The following is a 24,179-nucleotide window of genomic DNA, read 5'->3' as shown; positions in this document are numbered from 1 at the left end:
AATTGTGTATTTAAAATATGTGTACACAACGCGAAAGTTTAAAATTAACTAAACTTGGCATGTACTGTAACAACGATTAATAGAACGAACAAGTTGTTAGGAAAAAAAAAACAATTTTTATGTGTGTATGTCAATTGTTATTGTCCTTTAGCAATTATATATATATATATAATAATCTCTATTCGTCTTATGTGACCGATATATAAAATAGCCTGTCTTTTTTCTATCGCATTTATAAAAAAATTAACCATAATGAACCAAGATGTAACAGACTTCTCTTTGATCTTTCTACATTAAAAACATCACTGTGGATTACTTATAAATGACTTATTTTGTTAAGTGATACTTAAAGTTGCCAGTTATCATAATTAAAATGATAGATTACGTAATCGTACAGTGTACTACAGTATACTTATAATTGGAACATCAACAAATGCTGATATAAAATCACAAAACGCCACAAGCGCGCTGCATGCGGCCACATCACGTGGCGTGCGGTGGTCCCCGCTCGGCGTGCGAGGCTCACTGTCTGGGTTGCTCTCATAAGAACTCCATCTCCCTCTCGATGCCCACGAATTTGAGTTGCTCCGTTGGCCCGTATCTGTAAATTTGTATATAACAATCAAAATGGTATAATAAAGGGAAATATTTTCATGAATACGTGCGTGGCAACTATGTAGTTGCCGCGTATTATCCCTCCCCTCCCCACTTTCCACTGGGAAAACCTCCCTATAGGAGATTTGTGATAATCATTTTATCCATTCCATAGTTTTTGTTATAAACTTTTATTTGGAAAAAGCAACAGCTATGTTCCTTGCTTCTTCTTCTCAGCCGACATTGCGTTCCGAACTAAGCGGTAGATTTACAAAAAAGTGACTATTTAAAAATGCTTATTATTAAGTTTACTTGAATAAAAAAATATTTATTATTAATATTATTTAGAGAAATGGTGTCTTAACATCGGTCCTAGTTTTTTTTTTTTGATGGGTGAAAATGGTGTGGTAACCCCGCCCGCGCTAGCGCGATACGCTGGCGGAGCACCAGTGAAGGGTGATAGATGAGAATGAAAACAGGCCAGTTAGCCCATCATGATGAATTCATCAGGAATTAACCATGACAGTTTCCAGGGGGAACCGCGAGGAGGTCGACCTGGTTGGGTATATTGCTAGCAATGGGATTCTTAGACTCCATACCATACAAATTTACTATTTAGTTACTAGAACCGATGGGGGGAAAAGGGATTGTTAGTAAATCCCTTTCCCCCCCATCGGTTCTAGTAACTAAATAGTAAATTTGTATGGTTCTATCACTGGAGCTCACAAATATATAAATCAAGGACGATATCATTTTGTATATATAAGATTTCTAAACGCAATGCCGCAATATTTTAAAGTGTAAGATCTCGTAATAAAGTTTTGCTACTTATATACTCCCGTCAGCCGTGATTTAAGCGAATCACTTCATAAAAATCAGCATATAGACATATGTGCCACAGGAATGGCAACGCATGAGGGGTATCATGGGCGACACAACATACTCTGTTATGTCCATGGTACTGCTCATGTCTATAGGTGATTATTAGCACTTTCCATCAGGAGGACCGTCAGCTTGTTTGCCATTCTAAATTACATAAAAAAAAAATGTTTTGGTTGAGTCTTTAAATGATTTAAAGACTCGATTTAAAGACATGGGGTCTATGTGACCTTAATTTCTCCTTTTCTCAATACGCCTGATGAAAACTTAAAATAATTCACCTGTAATCGAAGAACAACTCCTCGCCGGGCTGTATGGCGCGCTTGGCGAAGATGCCGATGCGGTGGTCTCCGTTCACCATCATCACCTTCGCATAGCAGTTCGGGTTGATCGAGTGATTGGCGAAACGAATCTTGTTGCCCTTGCGCGTCGCGTCCACCACGAAGTCTGATAATTAATCATATTATTTAAATTCTCCACTAGCCCTGCCTTTCTCGTGAGTGTCGTAAGAGACCCTTAGACATCAAACTTAACGATCGAGAGATCAGCAACAGCGTCTCTCTTGAAACATCACCAAACGCTAACTGCGGTTGCCAACCCGCCTGCCAAACGAGGCAACTACTGGCAAACCCCCCAAGGGGCGGCTTATGTTCAGCAGTGGACAGTTAAAGACTGATATGGTGATGATTTAAATTGAATACTCTGCTGAAATCTGGGATTTATTTATTAAAATTTTTAATCGACTTCAAAAAAGGAAGCACTTCTCAATTCAGTAGTTTTTTTTTTATGTTTGTTACCTCACAACCTTGTTCTTTATTAATCTACTACCAGATTGGATAGAAAGGATATACTATCAGAGATAGACTTTGTTCAAAAGTCGATTGCTTGGGTACCTCTTTTCGCCGAACCCAAACTAAGGCCGAAAGTAGAATTTCTGGCCGAAACCGAAACCGAAAGTTCGGTCGGACTATTTACTACTACTACTATACTTATTATATTAGAATATAATAAATAAATAATATGGTGGCATACGAATAAATATAAAAAAATAAATAAATATGTATACGGACCGTTGTTGAGGTTGAAGAGGAACGAACACATGTACTTGTCGTACACCTTGCCGCGGCGGTCGGCCTCGTCCTGCGAGATGATCTCGCCGCAGTACTCCGAGATAAACTCGTTCTTGTGAGCGGCCTCTTTCAAGAAGATGCCCCAGCCGGCCACGTCGCTCGGCGCCAGTAACAAGTGCTTGTGCAGGCCCCTGTCCAATGTAGTTAGTTATATTTAACCTAGTAATGTATGCGATGCAGATATAAACTATCTATAGCGGTGTTTTCCAATTTTCCAAGGGGGGCAATTCGATAGTTAAGAACGGGCAATTAAAAAATGGACTCGAAGCGATTTTAACCCTCTTGCTTCGGACCATTTAAATGCAATGCTACGAGTAGATATCGGTGCCAAATTTAACAAAAAAAAAAAAAAAAATGCAGTAAATATTTATTAGGTATATTATTATTATTATTCTTATTTGACATTATCAAAATATCAACAATATATATATATATATATATATATATATATATATATATATATATATATATATATATATATATATATATATATAGGTAGTTTATATATAGGTGTTTGACTTTATTAAAGTTACAAAGCTGCATGTATAGTTTCTTTAGTTTGTCTATGACGAAAAAAGTGTTCATAAAAGATGTTGACCTCTGCACGGAGACGTTCTTGCAGCAGACGGGCGGCGCGCCGCCGGTGTTGTTGCTGTTGTTGCCGGCGGCGGTGTTGCCGGCGGCGGCGGCGGCGGCTGCGGGCGCGCGTCGGCGCCGCACGCCGAGCACAGGTCGGGGTCGCACTCGCGCACGCCCAGGTAGCACGGGCACTGCTTCGTGTTGCACTGCGCCTTGCAGCGGCAGCCCGGGAACCGGTTCTGGCCTGCCACACACGACAAGCGACACCTCGTCTACCGTGCACGTTCTATACCATGCCCTATACCGTGCGGGGGGAACGGATTGTTAGTAATGGGGAGATTAGTCCCCATTTCTATCAATGTACCCCATCAGGTCGACGTCCACGTGGTTCCCCCTGGAAACCATCGTGACTAATTTGTCGTTAATTTGTCACGGTGGGCTACCTGACCTGCCTTTTCATCCTCACTAATCATCTGTTACTAGTGCCCCGCCAGTGTATACCGATAGCGCAGGCGGGTTTACCATTCCATTATCATCCATTAAAAAAAAAAAAGTGCTATGCCATGCATTACACCAAACAAACTAAATTTGAGTTTTGATTTTAACCTGTTTTAAATTTCACTTTACTACGGAGAGATGTCTGGGGCAATTTATTTACCGGAGGGAGACTTTGCACAAAAGTTGTTTGCTTGGTTACTTCTGTCCCATTTGTATTTCTACCGTGAAACAGTTGTGTTTGTATAACTGTGTTACAGTTGGAAAAGTAAAATATGGCAGTGAATTTGCAGGGTACAGAGGAATACCATCTAAGCAATGCAATCTAGGCAATGCATGGGAGGTATCATGAGCGAAACAATATACTCTGTTATGTCCATGCTACTGCTCATGTCTATAGGCGACGGTTACCACTTTCCATCAGGTGGGCCGTCAGCTTGTTTGCCATTCTAAGTTCATAAAAAAAAAGAAAATTAAAAATAGAACAAAACAGATGTCGCAACAATGTTTAGTAAGACAATTATATTAAGATAGAAAATGAAGTAACTAGAAATAAAGCATTGATTTTTTTTTGGTTCTGTTTATCACAAATGGAAAGACAAAAGGCTCTGCCCATACAGCTCATGTCTATCGTAATAATCATTTTCAAATTATTAAATTTATCTTTGGTAAAAAAAAAATTCAAAATTTTTTAAATTGTTGAAGCGATATATTCATACAGAGAAAAAAAGGTCCTAGTCTTTTAAAAATTCTTGAAATAAGCGCGGGACATGATTCGTTTTAATAAATTTCAAGTAAACGATCTGTTGATTATTTGACAGTTATTTTGGCGGGAACGAACCATAGACTAAGAACAGAAGTATGTCGAATACGTTATCGAATCATAACACTGTTGAATTTCAATATCAATAGACAATTTGCCGAAAACTGAAACAAGATATCTGATTACTTCATATTCCTATTAATTTTGTGGCATGGAATTAGGCATTTTCGGGAAACTGACGAATACTTGGGTAACGGTTAGATATCACTTTACAATAATTTATTACAATTATATTTAAAAAAAAAAAAGCAGTTTGATTGATTCTTATAAAAAACTGTAATGGCAATAACATTATAGAGTTAACAGCATAGTTCTTGGGAATAACAAGGTATGAGAGGTATCACACGTTGTAATAATAACACTTTAGATGTAATAATTGCACGGCAACATTCTCGATAATTCATAAAAACATTTTATCCTTGTATGTGGCAATAAATAATTTTAATTGGAGGTAGAAAGATAAAAGGTTGTTGGTGTCTGCTCTTAAATACAGAAACAGAACAGTTTTGTCGTTGTCGCTCATAAAGTGTTTAATAAGTATAACATTTAATTTCACAATCGTGAGACTTTAGTTTTAGAATTTATTTTTTTTGTTTTATAAAAAGAACTTTGCAAAGGATAATTTCTCGTGTCGTTCTTAAATATTTAAAAGTATTTAAGATTGAAACGTCTGTCGGAAGATTCAAGATCGAAACCCTTAGTTCTTATAACATTTACGAGGTAATCTCAGGTAACTTTAGCATGCTTTAGGGAGCCGAGTGATCTGAGTATGTTGTAAAAGGAATTTTCGCTAATCAAAGGGTAAGTCATTTGAACTAAGTTTGAATCTAGGTAGTTTAGTAGTACTTTTAAAACAACTTGTCGGTTTTCACATTCTCAGATCTTTTAAAAAACTTATCGTACATACAGTCCACTTATATACTCGCACACACGTATTCTGCAATACCCATGGTGCTAACGGCGATAGTTACAGCTTTCAGGTAAAGTAAATTTAAAAAAACATATTTTTTATAAGCTCTATTCATAAGATACTAAGCGTGTGATTTTGTATGAAAACTGTGACTTTTTGTATTAATAAATAAATAAATAATTGAAAAAACCATAACTCACAGTCGCTGCTGCACTGGCAGAATTTCTCGCAGAAGTTCTGCGACTGAAGACAGGGGCACAGACTGTCGCAGGGCTGGTTCGGGTGGTCGCACGGAGTGTAGTTATACCTATGGACGGACAGCACATTTTATATATATATATATATATATATATATATATATGGCAATACATATATTACAATATGAAAATCTTAAAATTTAGAGTAATTAAAAAATTCGAAGTGGACGGGATTTGAACCCACGCCCATTACGCCATACCAGGGACAGTATTCTTACTACATGAACTAATAATATTACATTCAATTTATCATACAAAAATTCAGAAGTGTAGTGAATAAAAAAAATTAATTTTTTAAGTTAATAAAAACATATTTGATAAAAATCTATGGTTATAATGCAAGATATAAAATACCAGAGGGAGACTTTGTACAAAAGTCGATTGCTTGGGTACCTCTGTCCCATTCGTGTTTCAACCGTGAAGCAATTGTGTTTGCATAGCTGTGATTCGGTTTGAAGGGTGGGATATGGCGTGAATTTACTGGGTACAGAGGAATAACACCTGAGTCCTCAGGAATGGCAACGCATGGGGGGTATCATGGGCGAAACAGTATACTCTGTTATGTCCACGGTACTGTTCATGTCTATAGGCGACGGTTACCACTTTCCATCAGGTGGGCCGTCAGCTTGTTTGCCATTCTAAGTTGTATAAAAAAAAAGATGAAATTAGACAAAGCACATAATTAGATAATTATAAATATTTATTGTGGCCATACATCCAACTAGCTAGGTTCAGGGGGAAGGGATTTTGAGTGGTAAGAACTAGCAGATCCAATAGCAGTCAATGCTAGTAATATACTGTACAGAATACAATGTGGGGTCGACCTCCACTCAGTTTTCCCTGGAGACCTTCATGATTAATTTTTAGTCAATTCGCCATAATGGGCTATATGACTTCGTCGTTACAGTTTAATCTCCACTGGTGCCTCGCTATCATATACAGATAATGCAGGCGATTTCATTCAACATCATCATATCAGCCCCTAGCTGTCCTTTGCTGAACATAGGCCTCCCCCTAAGGGGGGGGGGGGGGGGGTTGCCAGCAATTGCCATGCTTGGCAGGGGGGTTAACAACCACAGTTAGCCTTTGGTGACGTTTTGATAGAGAAGCTACTACCAATCCTTCGATTAAGTTCCCTTAGTCGCCTCTTACGACACCCACGAGAAAAAAACCTTGTGTATATATATTTATTTATTTTACACTTTATTGCACCAAGTAAAAAGAGAAATTTCAAATACAGTAAATATTAATGAGAAGTGATACAAAAGGCGGCCTTATCGCTAAGTTATCTCTTCCAGACAACCTTTGGGTAGAGGACATTGAGAAAAAGGCAACAGGGTAGGTGGCGCACTATTATATAAATATTATCATATACAAATATATATACATACATACATATATACATACACATGTATATATAATATATAGACAATTAAATATAAACATAATATATATATATATATATATATATATATATATATATATATATATATATATATGGTGGCCCATTCTATATATCACATCCATTATCATCCATAAATAAGCCCACTATCTACATACACGTGGTGCGAGGCGGAGTCCTTCTTGAGCTGTATCTTGCGGCAGTGCACGGACCAAAGCCGGTGCTTCTTCTTCTTCTTGCGCGGCGGCGTCAGCTCGGCCTCCACGCGGCACTCCTCCTGCCCCGTGTTGATCCAGTACGTGTACACCTGCACCCACCACACAGCGTTACGGCTTATTACATAGAGCAAAAAAAAAAGGGGGGGGAGGCCAAAAATCTTAAAAAAAATTATAAGTAATACTTGATTATTCCCAAGTCTTAGTCTTCAGGAGCAGTAGCGAGAGCGTCATATTATATTCCGTGATGCCATGGTGCTGTTCATGTCTATAGGTGATGGTATAACTTACTGTTAGCTGAACCATCAGCTTATTTGGTATGTTCGGTTACATAAAAAAATGGTCGTACAATATCGTGAACGTTACTTTATCATTTTGTAAATTTCGTGAGGCAAACGAGCATGCAGCTCACCTGATGGTAAGTGACTACCGTCGCCCATGATCACCCGCAACACCAAAGCCCTTGCAGGTGTGCTGGCGGCCTTTTAAAAAGGAATATGCTTTTTTCTTGAAGGTTATGATGTCGTATCAGTTTGGAAATACTGCTGCTGGAAGTTGATTCCAAAGAGTGATTGTGCGTGGAAGAAAGTGGCTTGAAAAACGCACGGTGGAAGAGCGCCACTCGTCCAGATGGTTTAGTCATATATTCGTCCGTATAGTTGGTATCCCTTCTGGCATCAGAGAGGTCATTTGCAACAGACATAGTTTTTTTTTTTATGGATGATAATGGATTGGTAACCCCACCCGTGCTATCGGTATACACCGGCGGGGCACCAGTGAAGGATGATAGGTGAGGATGAAGCAGGTCAGTTAGCCCATCGTGACGAATTCAACGAGAATTGTTCACGATAATTTCCAGGAGAAACCACGTGGAGGTCGACCTAATAAGGCATATTGCTAGCAATGGGACTGTCAAACTCCATTGCTTAGAATCCCTTTCCCTCCCTTATACACATAGTTGTCAAATCATTGACAAGTAATATAAATAATTTGTCATAGTAAAATTACACGAGCATCCAATAGATGCAATGCACCATCATTATCATCTCATCACCCGTTAACTGTCCACTGTTGAACATAGGCCTCTCCCATAAGGTGGGTTCCCCCAGTAGCTGCCACACTTGGCAGGTGGGTTAACAACCGTAACGCACATACCTGCTGACAAGTCTTCGAGAGCATGATCTGAGCAATGGCACAGTAGTTGGAGGGGAACACCTTGTGTAGAGCCCTAAACAGTGATTGGTCCGAGCCAGTCCACTCAGAGTCCGTGTCGCCCAGCGTCAGACCTGCCGCATTACACCAACATTTAGAACACAATAGCCATATCTGATAAATACATACAGCCTGTGACTTTCACCGCATGACTGTAAAAATATATATACAAATTATAATAGGACTTGGCTTTGTGTAATCTAGAAATGTAAATTTTTTTATTTATTTTTATATTAATATTACATCTGGAATCAACAGCTTATATCTAGAATAATTTAAAATACTATATTTATACCATACATTAGCCAATTACAGATTCCCAATTTGTATACCAGACAATTTTATGCTTATTTTTGGAGGGTAGGCAAAATTAACTTTTTTCTTTGCATAATGGTGGAAATTTCCATCATAACATTGAATGCACAAAAATTATATAAAAGAACAAGTTCACTTTATGTCGATCGTGTCTGGATACCTTTTTAATATCTATTGCAGAAAAAAAAACATAGCTGTCAAATTTATTTTTTTAACCATTTTTCGTTTAATTCTGAACATGAATTATATTACCTTGACTTATTTCATCAATAAAAAAAAAAAAAAAAACATGCAAAGAAGGGATAAATAGAAAGAAAAAATAAAATCTATGACTATACTTATTTGAAAAATCGTATCACTGGAAGTTCAGTAATATATTAATATAAATTAGTGTAAAAGTGTGTACTATTTGTGTGTGTTATGTGGTGGTGTAAAAAACCTGTGTCAAACATATGACTTATATAACTTTCCACTAAAAAAAAAATTATCAATCGATCACAGGTATCGTGGTCGTCTCTCGTCAACTAGTTATGTACAATAGTTACCTAGTGCGTTGTACGCGTTGTCCGCGAGCCCGTCGGCCGCCGGCTTCAGGCCGCCGTTCGAGCTCCAGTTGCTGTTACTCGAGTTGCTATTGCTGCCTGCTGGTGACGCGTCGTTAAGAAAACAAAACGATTAGATAAAGATATGTTTATTTACAAACATGTGTGTATAGTAGGCACAAAGACATACTGGTTATTCAATGATAGCTTTGTATAGGTCTAACATGTTAAATCTTGTTTTGATTTGTAAAAACCTATAATAGATTTTTTGTGTCTTTAATGCTTTTTTATTATGAAATTTTCTAGTTATTGGTTTTTCTTTAATAAAAATTGAGATTCCTTATACTGGAGTCTTACAGCCCGATTTCTAGCAATATACCCTTTCTGCTTACCCCAATGGGAAACAGATGTGCTAGATATATCAACAGCATCTTAGCCACGAGAAACGGTCCTGAGTCACCTGCATCCATTTACTCCATGCAACGCATTTGAGGTCATCACTCCTTGGTCCTCAAAGTTCTTTTAAATTTTTAATATAATTTCATACTACTTAGACACGAAATTCCTTTTTTATCGTAATGTATATATCTAGTACTATGTTCCGTAGCAGGGAATGCGGATAATTTGGTAACACCTTATATATGTAAAAATTAGGTATAAATAAATTAATGAGATTGACATATAAATCATTCTATCTTTCCAATTTTGTTTACACACTACATACATACACTGTTTAGCACTACTACCGCCCACTCACTACTTCCTATGCCACTGTATTAGATTGACTGGAAAAAATCTCTTTTAGAGATAAGTTCGCCTTTGCTAACATTGTTATTACTGTATGTTTTAGTGCAATAAAGAATATATATATATATATATATAAAAGTATGGCGACCTTTCTGGTAGCGGTTGCTGTCGTTGCTGTCCTCGGAGGAGGCGTCGTTGGGTGAGTCGATGGCGGCGGACCGGCCCTTGTCCACCTCGCCGGCCGCCTGCTCACGCGCCAGCTGCTCGCGCATGCCTTCCTGCGGGGACACGCACTCACTCACTCACTATACTGCGAGTCAACGGACCGAATCATAAGAGAAAAGATCGTAGTAATTCATTAATCTTGGATATCTTTATTTATTTTTTTATACCACTGAGGTGGCAAACAACCATACGGCCTACCTGATGGTAAGCGGTTACAGTAGCCTACGAACGCCTGCAATACCAGAGGTATTACGCGCGCGTTGCCGACCCTGAAGAAACCTCTTCACCCCCCCCTTTTGAAGAAAATGATGAAATGAAATTTATGTTACCAAAAACTAAACTGTATACAATGTAACGACAACTTTTTTTAATGGGTGATAATGAAATGGTAACCTCGCCTGCGCTATCGGTATACACCGGCGGGGCACCAGTGAAGGATGATAGGTGAGGATGAAGCAGGTCAGCCAGCCCATCGTGACGAATTCAACAAGAATTATTCACGGTGGTTTCCAAGGGGAACCGCGTGGAGGTAGACCTGATAAGGCATATTGCTAGCAATGGGGCTTCCAAACTCCACTGGTAACAATCCCTTCCCCCCCTATATAACGACTACTACTCGTGTGATAGAGTCGCCCTCTAGTGTCAAAGATTTCTAATCTACCTGCGACGACACATGACAGATAGGAATGTTACGGCTCTTTAACCGGTTTTCTTGCTGGCCGCTAAGACATTCTATAGAACGTTTCGGTTTGAAGGATGGGATATGGCAGTGAATTTACTGGGTACAGAGGAATAACACCTGAGTCCTCAGGAATGGCAACGCATGGGGGAGGGGGTATCATGGGCGAAACAGTATACTCTGTTATGTCCATGGTACTGCTCATGTCTATAGGCGACGGTTACCACTTCCAATCAGCTTGTTTACCATTCTAAGTTGCATAAAAAAATTAGTAAGAGAACTCAACTCACCAACAGCATATAGCAATTGGATCCGCACGGCTCCGAGAACGGCTTGAGGTCGGGTCCCTTCCGCTTGGACAAGTTCGGTCCGGGGTGGCACGCTTGCAGACCTGGCAGTACGGCACACGTGTAGCTAACTCATAATTATGTTACTGAACACGGGGCTACTTACTGGCGCGTGGTGTTCATATCAAGCGGTGACCGTCATTGGTCACGTGTTAGAAATGGTATGAACAGTAATGATTAACACTTTGCTGACCGGCGACATTATAATAGAAGGTAAGATAGAAGGAAGGAGGGGAAGAGGGAGACCGAGGCGTAGTTGCATCAGGCAGATCAAGGAAGGAGTTGGTGTCGTGTCATATCAAGAGGTGAAGAGATTTAAGTTTTAACAATTATGATTTTAAGTCATGTTATGTTTTTTTTTACAGTGTCAAGCAGTATTATAAATTACAATTGTTTAAAAAGTCTTTTAGTTGGACGTAATCTTTGGAATTACCAAAGATTAAGACCGTAACGGTTTTCCTGGTCAGCAAAATGTTAAAATGTTGAAAATAAGAGTTCATTTTAGAGTTGTCTATACAGGCTACACAAAAAGTGAATATGGACTAAACATCTAGGAGCTCTGGGGTCCGTATGAAAAATATCAATAATTATATGAATGTTTATTTATTTATTTATTTACTCTTTATTGCACCATAAATAAAAATATACAGTGACAAGTGAATAATTCAAGTGAAATACAGTAACATAAATACAGATTGAAATATACACATAAAGGTACAAAAAGCGGTGTTATCGCTAGGGCAATCTCTTACAGACAACCTTTGGTTAAAGGAGAACAGATAGAAATGGGCAGGCGGCGCAAGAGTGAATTAATAATTAATTAATAACGTTAAGTGGTATTGGGCGGGTCACATTAGACGTATGGGTCCCGATAGGTGGGTTTGTTCTCCACCCAGTGGGTGCCTACTGACGGACAGTGTCGTCGAGGCCAGCCCAGGAAATGAAGACGTGACGTGAGATGGCGCTGAACAGGAAGCTTTGGAAGATGATAGAGACCTCTGCCCAGCAGTGGGACAGCGTAGGTTAATAATAGAATATGAATTTTATTAATATAGTTACGTAAACACATTATTATTGGTTATTAGTGAAATAGGTATATATTCAACTGAATAAGGGTTGAACAGTGGTTAGAGGACCCATGATTTATCAGAAATGTATGTCAAAGGAGTTTCGATCAGGTAAAGTGTATATAAATTATTGGCAACAACTATTAATACTAAAAACATATCAATTACTCATTCGATTCATATGATTATTGTGGTTATATTTTTTTTTTTATACAACTTAGAATGGCAAACAAACTGACGGCCCACCTGATGAAAAGTGATAACCGTCGCCTATAGACACGAACAGTACCGTGAACATAACAGAGTATACTGTTTCGCCCATGATACCCCCTATGAGTTGCCATTCCTGAGGACTCAGGTGTTATTCCTCTGAACCCAGTAAATTCACTGCCATATCCCACCTTTCAAACCGAAACACAGCCATGCAAACACAACTGCTTCACGGTTGAGACACGAATGGTACAGAGGTACCCAAGCAAACGACTTTTGTACAAAGTCTCCCTCTGGTATATTAAAAATGAAGAGTGACAATTGATATCTACATCACAACACATATTGTTAAACATATAGAGATGATAATCAACATAATAGAAAATAATATAAGAGTTATTAAAAAATAATACTATATTAAAGTATTAAAAAAGAGCGAGTGAATGGCATGAGATGAAAGCGAAATTAACAATGACCGTCGACCAATGAGGAGGAAAGGTTTTCGAGTGATCTCGTACAGACAAATGGAGTGTAGGGCGACCTTCCACCAATTGGAGCAACGACCATGTGTTGCGGGCAGCCCATAGATATATTAGATTACCCAATCCCATTGAGCAAATTGCAAACGAATCTATCGATAATTTATTACTGTTATTTTTTTTTTTTAATACAACTTAGATGGAATGATGGAAAGTGGCAACCGTCCCCTATAGACATGAGCAGTACCATGGACATAACAGAGTATACTGCTTCGCCCATGATACCCCCCATGCGTTGCCATTCCTGAGGACTCAGGTGTTATTCCTCCGTATCCAGTAAATTCACGTCATATCCCACCCTTCAAACCGAAACACAGCCATGCAAACACAACTGCTTTACGGTTGAAACACGAATGGTACAGAGGTACCCGCAATCGACTTTTGTACAAAGTCTCACTTTGGTGAAAATTTTATAATGAAAATTTTATGGTGAAAATTTATATGCTTGAGATAGAATGAGACAGCAACGTTTGACATCTTATTCTGTTTTATAGGTGCGTTGGAGAAAACGTATCTGTCGATTGATGCGTTTAGCATTTGTCTCGAGTTGGGCTGGAAGGTGGTAAGATTATTTTATAGAAGTCTATGGCGGAAAGGCGTAGGTTCAAGAGTGAACAATGAGTTGATATGGTGATGGTGAATGGTTCAGGTGGTACGGCCTTACCTGCCGTCTGGCTTCCTGTCAGCCAAACAGAACAACACACTTGTCAGCCCTATATATATATATACATATTATTTTACACTACTTATATACTACACTTAAGCAGTAAATTCCAGTATCTTTTTGAAACTCACGAACGTAACTGTAACAGACCGTTGTTGGAAAATGTTTTATTTGGTAGTTATCAAAATGAAACGGATGCTGGCAAGACACTTTTTTAATCAAAATCCAAAACATAACAAATTAACAAGTAATAACAACTAACAACCCGTGCACACACGTGTCACAGGGCAATCGTTCGGCGCATGCGCGCCGGCATTAATTCAATCAAATACTAACAGATGGCGCTAGTGGTTACAATTATAACATTTTACGAGTTGCGAGGTGCGTCGCTTACAGTAACCTTCGTTCCAATAATATTCTCCAACTATCTTTCCCCTCTCACCGTACTGGTTACGCTACAAACTCTTTTCTCCTACATTCTTCACGACTCTGGAACGCGCTTCCTGATGCCATTAAGAGACCGACTAAACCGTCTTTGAAAAAAAACATTCACGCTCACTTTTTCACTTTATCCGAGCAGTAAGTGCTTTATATTATTCTCAATTTCGTGTATAATATAGTATATGTCATATATGTGTAAGTATATTTGTCATTCATATATATTTATTCGTTTATATATGTAATTTTAGTATGTATGTTTATCAATAATTAGTAGTACCACATTCGAGTATTCTGACACTTGCCTATGGTTGACTGGGAGAGAATGCTTTTAGCATTAAGTCCGCCATGTACACATATTTGTACTAATGAATAAATAAATAAATACTACATATAATAAAATTATGGTATAATATAATTTATATCACTTACATACTTTAGTCAATATTAACTGTATGTTTATGACAATAATTTATACTATGGTAACTTGAAGTACTCATATTTTAACCAACAAATTCATGAAGTTTCAATATACTTTGCAGTTGTGTTTGCATGGCTGTGTTTCGGTTTGAAGGGTGGGATATGGCGTGAATTTACAGGGTACAGAGGAATAACACCTGAGTCCTCAGGAATGGCAACGCATAGGGGGTATCATGGGCGAAACAGTATACTCTGTTATGTCCATGGTACTGCTCATGTTACCACTTTTCATCAGGTGGGTCGTCAGCTTGTTTGCCATTTTAAGTTGTATAAAAAAAAAAAAAAAAACTTATTACAGGTATATTAAGATGTTACATTTTGCTTACTTGAATTATATTAGTTATTTGAAAGGAAGTGTTAAAACATACAAAGGATCAATGAAAATTTATTAAATTTATTACTGTTTAGAAATAATATGGTTTATATTATAATACTAAGATATGCTAAAACTACTATTTCATTTTTTCCCTTATCTAAAAAGGAAGGATTTGAATTAGATATTTATTTATTTAAACCCGAACACCGGACGGTGTTCTCTACCAGTCAACCATTGGGCGAACCGAGAAAAAAATAATATACATACGAATATCAATAATTTCATTCATAAATTAATACATCCAGTTTTCATACTAGTAACAATGGCATAAAATAATACAGTTTTGGGTTCGTCTGTTAAATTATTTCTATGATTTATAAATAATAGAATATAGTAAATTAAGTACTGTGTTACAGTATTAATGTATGAATTTGAAGGCGGGGGAGCATGATGGTGCGTACTCACGGTGCAGGAAGCAGTCGTACTTGAAGCAGCGGCGGCAGAAGAGCGTGTGGAAGGAGTGCATGGTGCGGTCGCGCGACACGGACTCGGCGAGCGGCCCGTCCACGTTGGGCGTGCACTCGGGCTGCCGCGCCAGCGGGTCCGCCGCCGACGTCAGCGCCGTGTACCTGCAACCCGCCCAGTCCCGCTCTACTCTACCACTACCACTACCACTACCACTACCAGTGCACGGCTGTCTAAACTTTTTTTTTTATACAACTTAGAATGTCAAACAAGCTGACGGCCCACCTGATGGAAAGTGGTAACCGTCGCCTATACACATGAGCAGTACCAATTTCATTTGCCTCAATTTCAATTGATGTTGCCTCACTATGCGTGTTCTACCCCTGTACAATGGATTATACTCAGAGGAATTGTTCAATATGATGCCCACAGCCACTTTCTACCATAGTATGGCTTGCCATCGGCAGGGAGTTCATCCTCATGTCCTACAGCCTTAATAGTCGCGTACTGCGCGGTTTCAGAGATGTTTCCTCCCACGAACACTCAGGTTGTGGAATGAGCTCCCAGCCGAGGTTTTTCCAAGAGACTACAGCATGGGGTTCTTCAAAAGGGGGGTAAAGAGGTTTCTTCAGGGTCAGCAACGCACACGTAATACCTCTGGTATTACACGTGTTCATAGGCTACGGTAATCACTTACCTTCAGGTGGGCCGTATGCTTGTTTGCCACCTCAGTGGTATAAAAAAAAATGTAAGCCATTAAAAACTTTACATCTACTTCATATTTTGCTTTAGAATTTTTTGTAAATACTATTTTGGCGTTAAAATTTTTAGGGATAGCTTAATCTTGCTATACACTGTGGATTAATACAAGCTACTCACTTTTCTCGCAGTTCCTGCGGTGTGCCTTTGTCAGGGAACTGCAAACTGATAGCTTGAAATATAGTGAATATGGGAAACTGTTTTTCATCGATCATCTTCTTGTCTGCATCTTTGTTGTCTTGTTTATCCTTCTCCTTGTCTTTTTGCTCTTTGCTCGTCTCTTTCTACAATTACAATAGAAAGCACTTTTAAAGTTTGCTGAAGCAAGCCGAAGAATAAAACATTATATATTTCCCTTTCATGCTACGATGGATCAAGTATATCGAATGGAATGGTGAAAAGTTGAAGATAGAATTTTTTTTTATACAACTTAGAATGGCAAACAAGCTGACGGTCCACCTGATGGAAAATTGTAACCGTCGCCTGTAGACATGAGCAGTACCACTGACATAACAGAGTATACTGTTTACGCCCATGATACCCTCCATGCGTTGCCATTCCTGAGGACTCAGGTGTAATTCCTCTGTACCCAGTAAATTCACGCCATATCCCACCCTTCAAACCATTCAAGTGATTGCTAATGGGAACTAGTAACCCTGTTACTAGCAGTATACTCTACCAAGTTCGCCTGCAATTTATTGTGGTTAATTCTTGATTAATTCCTTACAATAGGTCAATATCTTGATTTTATATTCATCTGTAATCCCTCATTGGCAGTCCGATAGTGTTTTTTTTTTTTTTATGGGTGATAATGGAATGGTATCCCCACCCGCGCTATCGGTATACACTAGCGGGGCACCAGTTAAGGATTATAAGTGAGGATGAAGCAGGTCAGTTAGCACATCATGACGAATTCAACAAGAATTGTTCACGACGGTTTCCAGGGGGAACTACGTGGAGGTCGACCTAATAGACCATATTGCTAGCAATGGGGCTGTCAACCTCCATTGCTAACAATCCCTTTCCCTCCAGTCCCCTAATGGTTGATGGGTATTTCTTAATGGATGATGATGGAATAGTACAGGCGTACTTATGTTAACGGTAAAATCCAATGGCAGGGTACCAGCAAAGGATGAAACAATGAAGATGAAGTCAAGGCAGTCGGTTCATTGCTGCGAATTCCATATGGTTTTCTGGACGAATTTGGTAGAAGTCCATAGAACAAGAGGGCCACTAGATCACATTAATAATCCCCTTCCCCCAGCATGGTAGGGGTTACCATTCCATTGAGTGTAGATGTAACTAAAACCGTACATCTCTGTCGTCGCTGGAGTGGACAGCGTCACGGTCCCGACGCTCCTCGGCGACCTCGTCCTTCGTCTGGTAGGCCATGAGCGCGTGCACCAGGTCCACGAACAGCTGATCGTCTATGAACCCGCCCTCCTTGTCGCCTGTGTGTCACAACCCACACATCAGTCAATTCACTTGAACATTCATAAATATAGTAGGCTGCAAACCATAGAGGCGTACAATGTACAAAAATGATTTTCAACTTAGACATAAAATTTCTAGTTTCTATGATATTCTGCTGAAAATTATACATTCTAAATAATAAAAGACAGTTCTTTTATATTTATTTACATACAAAGTTGCTTTTTTGGGTCATCGTCATGTAGCGTTTTATATGTATGCCCCTATGTTTTGAAGCCCACTACTTTACTTATTATTATTTTTTTTTTTAAATTGATGTCATTCAAAAGATTTTACTTAAAAAAAAAGCATGTTTTCAATTCATCGGATTTATCTTATGAGTCTTTGTCAATTTTATAACAATTTTGATTTATTCCTATTAATATCAATAAGACTCACTTATATTTGTAATCGATAGTAATTAGGAACAAAATCATTCTGTAACATAATACAAATAGAGTTCAGTTTTAAATGAGCAATTATACAAACATTTAATTTAATTTTGCATTTCATTATTTTCCAAAATTATACTCATAGTGAGTATAATTTTGGACTTACAACTATATTGGAATTTTGGAAAATTAAGAAATATGTATCAATTTTGTATAGGCAATTTACATAAACAATACAGCACCATGTAAGTTAGTATTTTTAAGTTTAACACATAAAATTTATTTATATACAAAAGCACTAAACAGGGAGACTAAAATGGCAATTTTTCTAATTTTTAATAGGATCCCAAAACAATTTTGATTTTTGACACATGTAATTTACTTTTAACCTTTATTTTATACAAAAAAATTGTATGTGCTCAAATATTCCATTTACACATACAGACAAACAGTTATTTAATGAAGAAACCTGAAATTATTGTATTATCAATTATTTTAGGATTGCTCCTAAATTATGCATTTATTAGAATTAGTTGAACTGTAAATATGATTATTTTTTAGGATCCTAATATGATTTACTAAAGTAGCCATTTTAGAGTCCAAGATGATTTGTGACGTGAGGGGAAGCACGAGAAGCGTGACGTAGGGTGAGGGCGAAGGCCTATGAGGTGCTGAAAGAAGGCCTAGTTTGAAACATAAGTTTGGTACAAAAATGGAGGAGAGCAGGACGTTTACAAAATCGAACAAAGAATTTGATGGAAAAATAATGGTGTGGTTGTAAACGAAAAATAGTTCTTTTTCCTTTTTGCAGAAATTGAGATCAGAAATGTTTTCGTAAAAAATATGTTTGAAACATATAAAAAGTTAATCAAATATTTTATTTTCGTTTATTTGTGGAAAAATATAAAAAAAACGTGTCCGCTCTTCTTCATTAGCAGATGGCATAGAAGTAAACGAATCTGTAGAAATAGTAATAAAAAGGCACATAAATTATTAAATATAAATCTCTGAAAGTTTTTTTTTTTTGATGGGTGAAAATGGTATGGTAACCCCGCCTGCGCTAACGGAATACGCTGGCGGGGCACCAGTGAAGGGTGATAGATGAGAATGAAAACAGGCCAGTTAGCCCATCATGATGAATTCATCAGGAATTAACCATGATAGTTTCCAGGGAGAACCGGGAGGAGGTCGACCTGGTTGGGTATATTGCTAGCAATAGGATTCTCAGTCTCCATTACTAACAATCCCTTTCCCCCAATCTCTGAAAGTTAAATCTTAATTTTAATTAAATATCATTGAAGAATACTTATAATAAATTTTAATATGATCCGTGTACTTCTATGTGCCAAGATCAGTAGACTCTGTAATTGAGAAGCATAGATGTGTGTGCCACACACCAATGTGAATTATTCTTATGTAACCGTCTGTGGACAGAGCCAATGTTGTTTATTGTCTATTGAATATTTGTATTTATGGTTCCTTTTATAGTAGCTACAGAAAATCTGTATAATTCTTAACTTGTGTACGCAGTGTTGTTATAACTGTCTTTTTTTTCATACAACTTAGAATGGGAAACAAGCTAACGGCTCACCTGATGGAAAGTGGTAACCGTCGCCTATAGACATGAGCAGTACCATGGATACAACAGAGTATACTGTTTCACCCATGATACCCCCATGCGTTGCCATTCATGAGGATTCAGGTGTTATTCCTCTGTACCCAGTAAATTTACGCCATATCCCACCCTTCAAACCGAAACACAGCCATGCAAACACAACTACTTTACGGGTTTCAGCAAACGACTTTTGTACACAGTCTCCCTCTGGTGTCTAGACATGTTATATTTAAAACTGTAATTTAGATATAACCAATCAAATAATAATAATATTCATTCAGTACTTCTGAGGAATTATTTATTATTGAATATGATATTCAAAATCAATCAATCAAAAAAAAAAGGGTGCACGATGAAATTTTTCTGGTCCTTCGAGCCAGATTGGTAAACATTACATATTTTTAAATAGAATGTGATATATGTCTTATATACATCCATATGTTGTTAGTAAACTGAAATTTGGATTCTGCTTATCTATGAAATTGAAACAAAAATTATTTTATTTTATGCAAAGTGTCCTCTTATATCCTTTACATATATTCTTTACTGCACTAGTAAAAAAAAGATACAGCAATTAATTAAACAATTTGTTAACAAGATTAGACTTTCATTATGTTTAAATTTTTTAATTAATTGTATTTGTTGGCCTTATGCTCAGTTTTAGAGGAAGAATTCTCCATAAATGCATTAGTCACATTTTAATAGAATTATATGGCTGTTTAAATGTTTTAACTTGGTTGCTTAAACCGCTTAATATTTACTATAAGAAATTCTAAAGAATTTTTAAATACCTAGAGAAATTATCACCTTTTAAATTTTTTTTTTTTTACGTAGATTAAATTTTTCTTACGTAGGGCCATTTGAAAGTATAGTAAGACCTCAATAATCCAAATACCCAAAATTAACATGCTATTCAGAACTATGGACGTTCAGGTTACAGTATGTAGGTAGACTGAAAAAATTTTTTTAAAGAAATGAAGGTTTTAAAACAAAAAAAAAAATTAATATTAATACACTTTTTTAAAATAATCTGTTATGGTTCTTCGGTGAATGGTATTATATATTTCTTCTTAGTATTATATAGTTCTTTATGAGTGGTATTACATCACAAAGAAAATGCTTTATCTCTCAATTTACACAATAGCAGTTTTTCTGGAATGGAAATATCTATTAGCCTAGTTTGGGGACTGATGGTAATGCAGATATTTCCTCGTTGAATATAAATTGTAAAAATTGTTAACTGTAGCTTATGCAACTGTATCTTTCTTAAATAAATATTATTATTATATGTAGTAACTAAAGTGAATAACAATACTGTGAACTTATTTATACAGGGAGTGATATCTGAAGTAAATAAGACAGCATTGCACAGTGTGACCAAGGGGGAGAGGTTGTTTGGATTATTGACTCCCTACTGTATATATTATTTACCATATTTTTTCTATATGAATACTATTGTTTACTAATTCAAAAATATTCTAAATCTACTGAATCTTAATCCCAGTTCACATTTACCTACTCAAAAGTATGATCTGATTTGCAGTATATGCAAATTTATGGAGTAACTCATTTTAAATGAGAAAATTTTTATATGACTTTGTGCAATCAATATAGGGTTACCATCTGTCTAAATTTGCCCAAGCATATGTGAAATGACTTATTATTAGTGTCCGACCGAAACATGTTTTACAGCCGAAACCGAACTGTCGGCCTTGGTCTCAGTTTTGGTTAAAACCAAAACTTACTGAAACATATTTTATAATATATAATTATTGACACAAACACACAGATTGTTAAAGGGTAATAATAAACACTAATCAAAGTATGTAACATATATGTCATATATATTTATATGTAAAATCATATTAAAATTATGACTTACTCTTGGAAGTAAACTTAAAAAAAAACTTTCAGTTAGACACACACACAACACAAACACACACACTAAGTTTCGGCGCAGCCGAAAGTTTCGGCCAATTTTTGACCGAAACAGAAACTAAGGCCGAAAGTAGAATTTCTGGCCAAAACCAAAAGTTCTTTTGGACACTAAACTATTGACTGATATTGATTATAAAATGTGCAATGAATGTGGGATTGATTATTCCATTTTGTAACTCCTACTCGATTTGAATTTTTTTAAACAATAACAATAAGAGAGTTATAAATGGTAACCCTATGAATGTATGAAAACTGCGTTAGCTTCCATTCTCATGCTGATCATAATAATTCAGACCTGTCATGCAACCAATGGCCCAGTCCACAAACAAAAAAGAGGTATGATGTGTAAGCCAATGTACCATGCACTTTCCCGTCGTAGTTCTTTATGAGCTCCTCGATGAATGTACCGTCCTGATCCAGGACCTCGTCGCCCATGTACGGAATGTTGTGGAGCACCGTCTCATCCTCCACCATGAAGTTTTTCTGTGTCGGTGCCCATGTGTACATTGTCGGGATGGGATTCACTGAGTTGATTATACGTATTGGCACTTGCTGAGTTGTCACTACACCTGACGCTACAAAAGGAATGTATCTTTTATAATGTGCCTACATTTAAAACTATCATCATCTTCATCATTTTTAAATACCTAATGCAAAAATCATCAGATCATTATTCATTAGACTATTTAGCATCACTATTTTATAATAATAAAAATGGAAATATTGTTTAGCTGACCATCTGTGTATGTGACCTCTGCGCGTTTCATCAGGCTCTCGTGACTGGGAGCAGGAGCTGGTAGTGGCCAGAAAGGCCTCCTTCCACGGTCAGGACACTCCGATTCCCTACTTTCAATTGCTTCCGACATTATCCTTAAATTTCGGGCCCATGCCACTTTCACCTCGTCTGCACGTTTGAACCTCTACGATCAATTGAAAAACAATGTAAGTTTAAGAATAAGCTTGATTTATGTGATTAAATTTACGTTTAATGTTTGTACCTTCACTTGGCGGAGTCTCATATATTCCGATTTCACTCTCTTCTTCCATTCTGCAGATACTTTGGATTTACTCATAGGTATACAACATAAAAGAAATAAAGACACCTAAGCAAAGCTTTGTTATGTTTATAAGAAAATTAGGACAGCGAATAAAGAGTGAATTTGCCGGTTTTAGTCACAGACTAGAGAGACATGTTGGTCTAAACTTTTAGTCACAGATTATCTAATCTGTCTCTCTAGAATTAACTATTGCAGTCTAAGAACAAGTAAGTACATAGAAGGAATGCTAAAATAAAAACTGGAAATCATATGATTGCCTTCTTTCTTCTTATGCAAATAAAATTAGTAAAAAAAGGACAAAAGATACATTATCAGTTGCTATTTCTCTCAATTCATAGCAGGCTAGTGTATAGAAAATGTGTATGTGAAATTTTTATTCATTTACATTACTAGATTCGACACAGTTTATTTATGTAGAAAGTATGCAAGCAGGTTGTATCTGAATTGTAGGGTTAAATGTCAAAGACATATTGTATATAAAAAACAAATTGCGGCTTATTTCAAAGTTTCTATATAATAGTATGCTGTTCATAGAATTATTTAAAGATTATTTGTAAACACACATTCCAGCAAGGCATATTTTTTGCAATATATTTATAATTTATTATAGGTTGACCAAAAAAAAAATTTACATATCGGTGAAAAGTTTAATCCGCTATATGTACATAAATTACGCTATTCCACAAATAGGAACTGTACTTTTTAATATTTATATCCTTTTTTTACACTTGTAGAAAATTGAAAATCATAAAATTTTCGTTGTTTAATATAACTTGAGCATATAGCTGAAGCTAGATTTTAAGCTATGGCGAACTGGTGTTCATTACAATTCGATGGATTATTATTACACATGACAGAAAAAGACAGTAACATTTATTTTACTGTAGAAATGAGCAAAACAGAAATATCTTACTCATGCTTTCAACTAATGCTTTGTCTGCTTCTTTATTATATGTCTGTGGTTTTTCCTACTTTAGAGTTCAGAAATATAGAGAAAGACACTAAACAGTTATGTGCATTCAATCATATTAAAATATTAATTTAAGTCTCTACTTAATTTAATATTTTAAATATTAAATAGCTATTCCTCTAAATAGCGCTTAAGAATTGATTGCAGTTTGTTGTAATCTATTCCACAATTAGGAAGTAGCGTGCTATACATATAATACAAGTTTTTAATTAATTGATAATGACATGCACAATGTTTGTATGGAATTTGTTATTATAAGAAATAAGAACCAATTATGCAATACCATTTTACTGACATTTATAAATAGTTTGCAAAATGTTCGCATATATATTTATGTTTAAGTCACTTTAGTCGATTCTGAAGTGTCGTTTCTCTAAATCTATCTCAAAAATTAAAATTCAATTTGATAATACCTTTATTATTGTATGTCTACAGATATCACAGCGA

The 24,179-nt window shown here is 36.8% G+C and overlaps 1 protein-coding gene across 1 annotated transcript; it reads right to left on the bottom strand.

The window, feature by feature from the left end:
* Positions 1 to 386: 386 nt before the first annotated feature.
* LOC113513556 (histone-lysine N-methyltransferase E(z)) lies at positions 387 to 22,921 on the bottom strand. Its single transcript, XM_052894055.1, is given in 17 exon segments — positions 387 to 601; positions 1,755 to 1,920; positions 2,544 to 2,734; positions 3,202 to 3,232; positions 3,235 to 3,426; positions 5,611 to 5,717; positions 7,228 to 7,376; positions 8,440 to 8,570; positions 9,357 to 9,452; positions 10,249 to 10,378; positions 11,295 to 11,395; positions 15,531 to 15,694; positions 16,410 to 16,573; positions 17,604 to 17,740; positions 22,064 to 22,279; positions 22,441 to 22,624; positions 22,703 to 22,921. Coding segments are annotated over 17 exon segments (2,295 nt in total). The 5' UTR covers positions 22,778 to 22,921; the 3' UTR covers positions 387 to 540.
* Between the last annotated feature and the right edge of the window lie 1,258 nt (positions 22,922 to 24,179).

This window comes from Galleria mellonella, unplaced genomic scaffold (assembly GCF_026898425.1).
Source record: "Galleria mellonella isolate WM207_F2 unplaced genomic scaffold, CSIRO_AGI_GalMel_v1 utg19, whole genome shotgun sequence".
NCBI lineage: Eukaryota > Metazoa > Arthropoda > Insecta > Lepidoptera > Pyralidae > Galleria > Galleria mellonella.
Note: the sequence above shows the minus strand (reverse complement) of the source record. Positions and strands in the feature narration are given on the sequence as shown.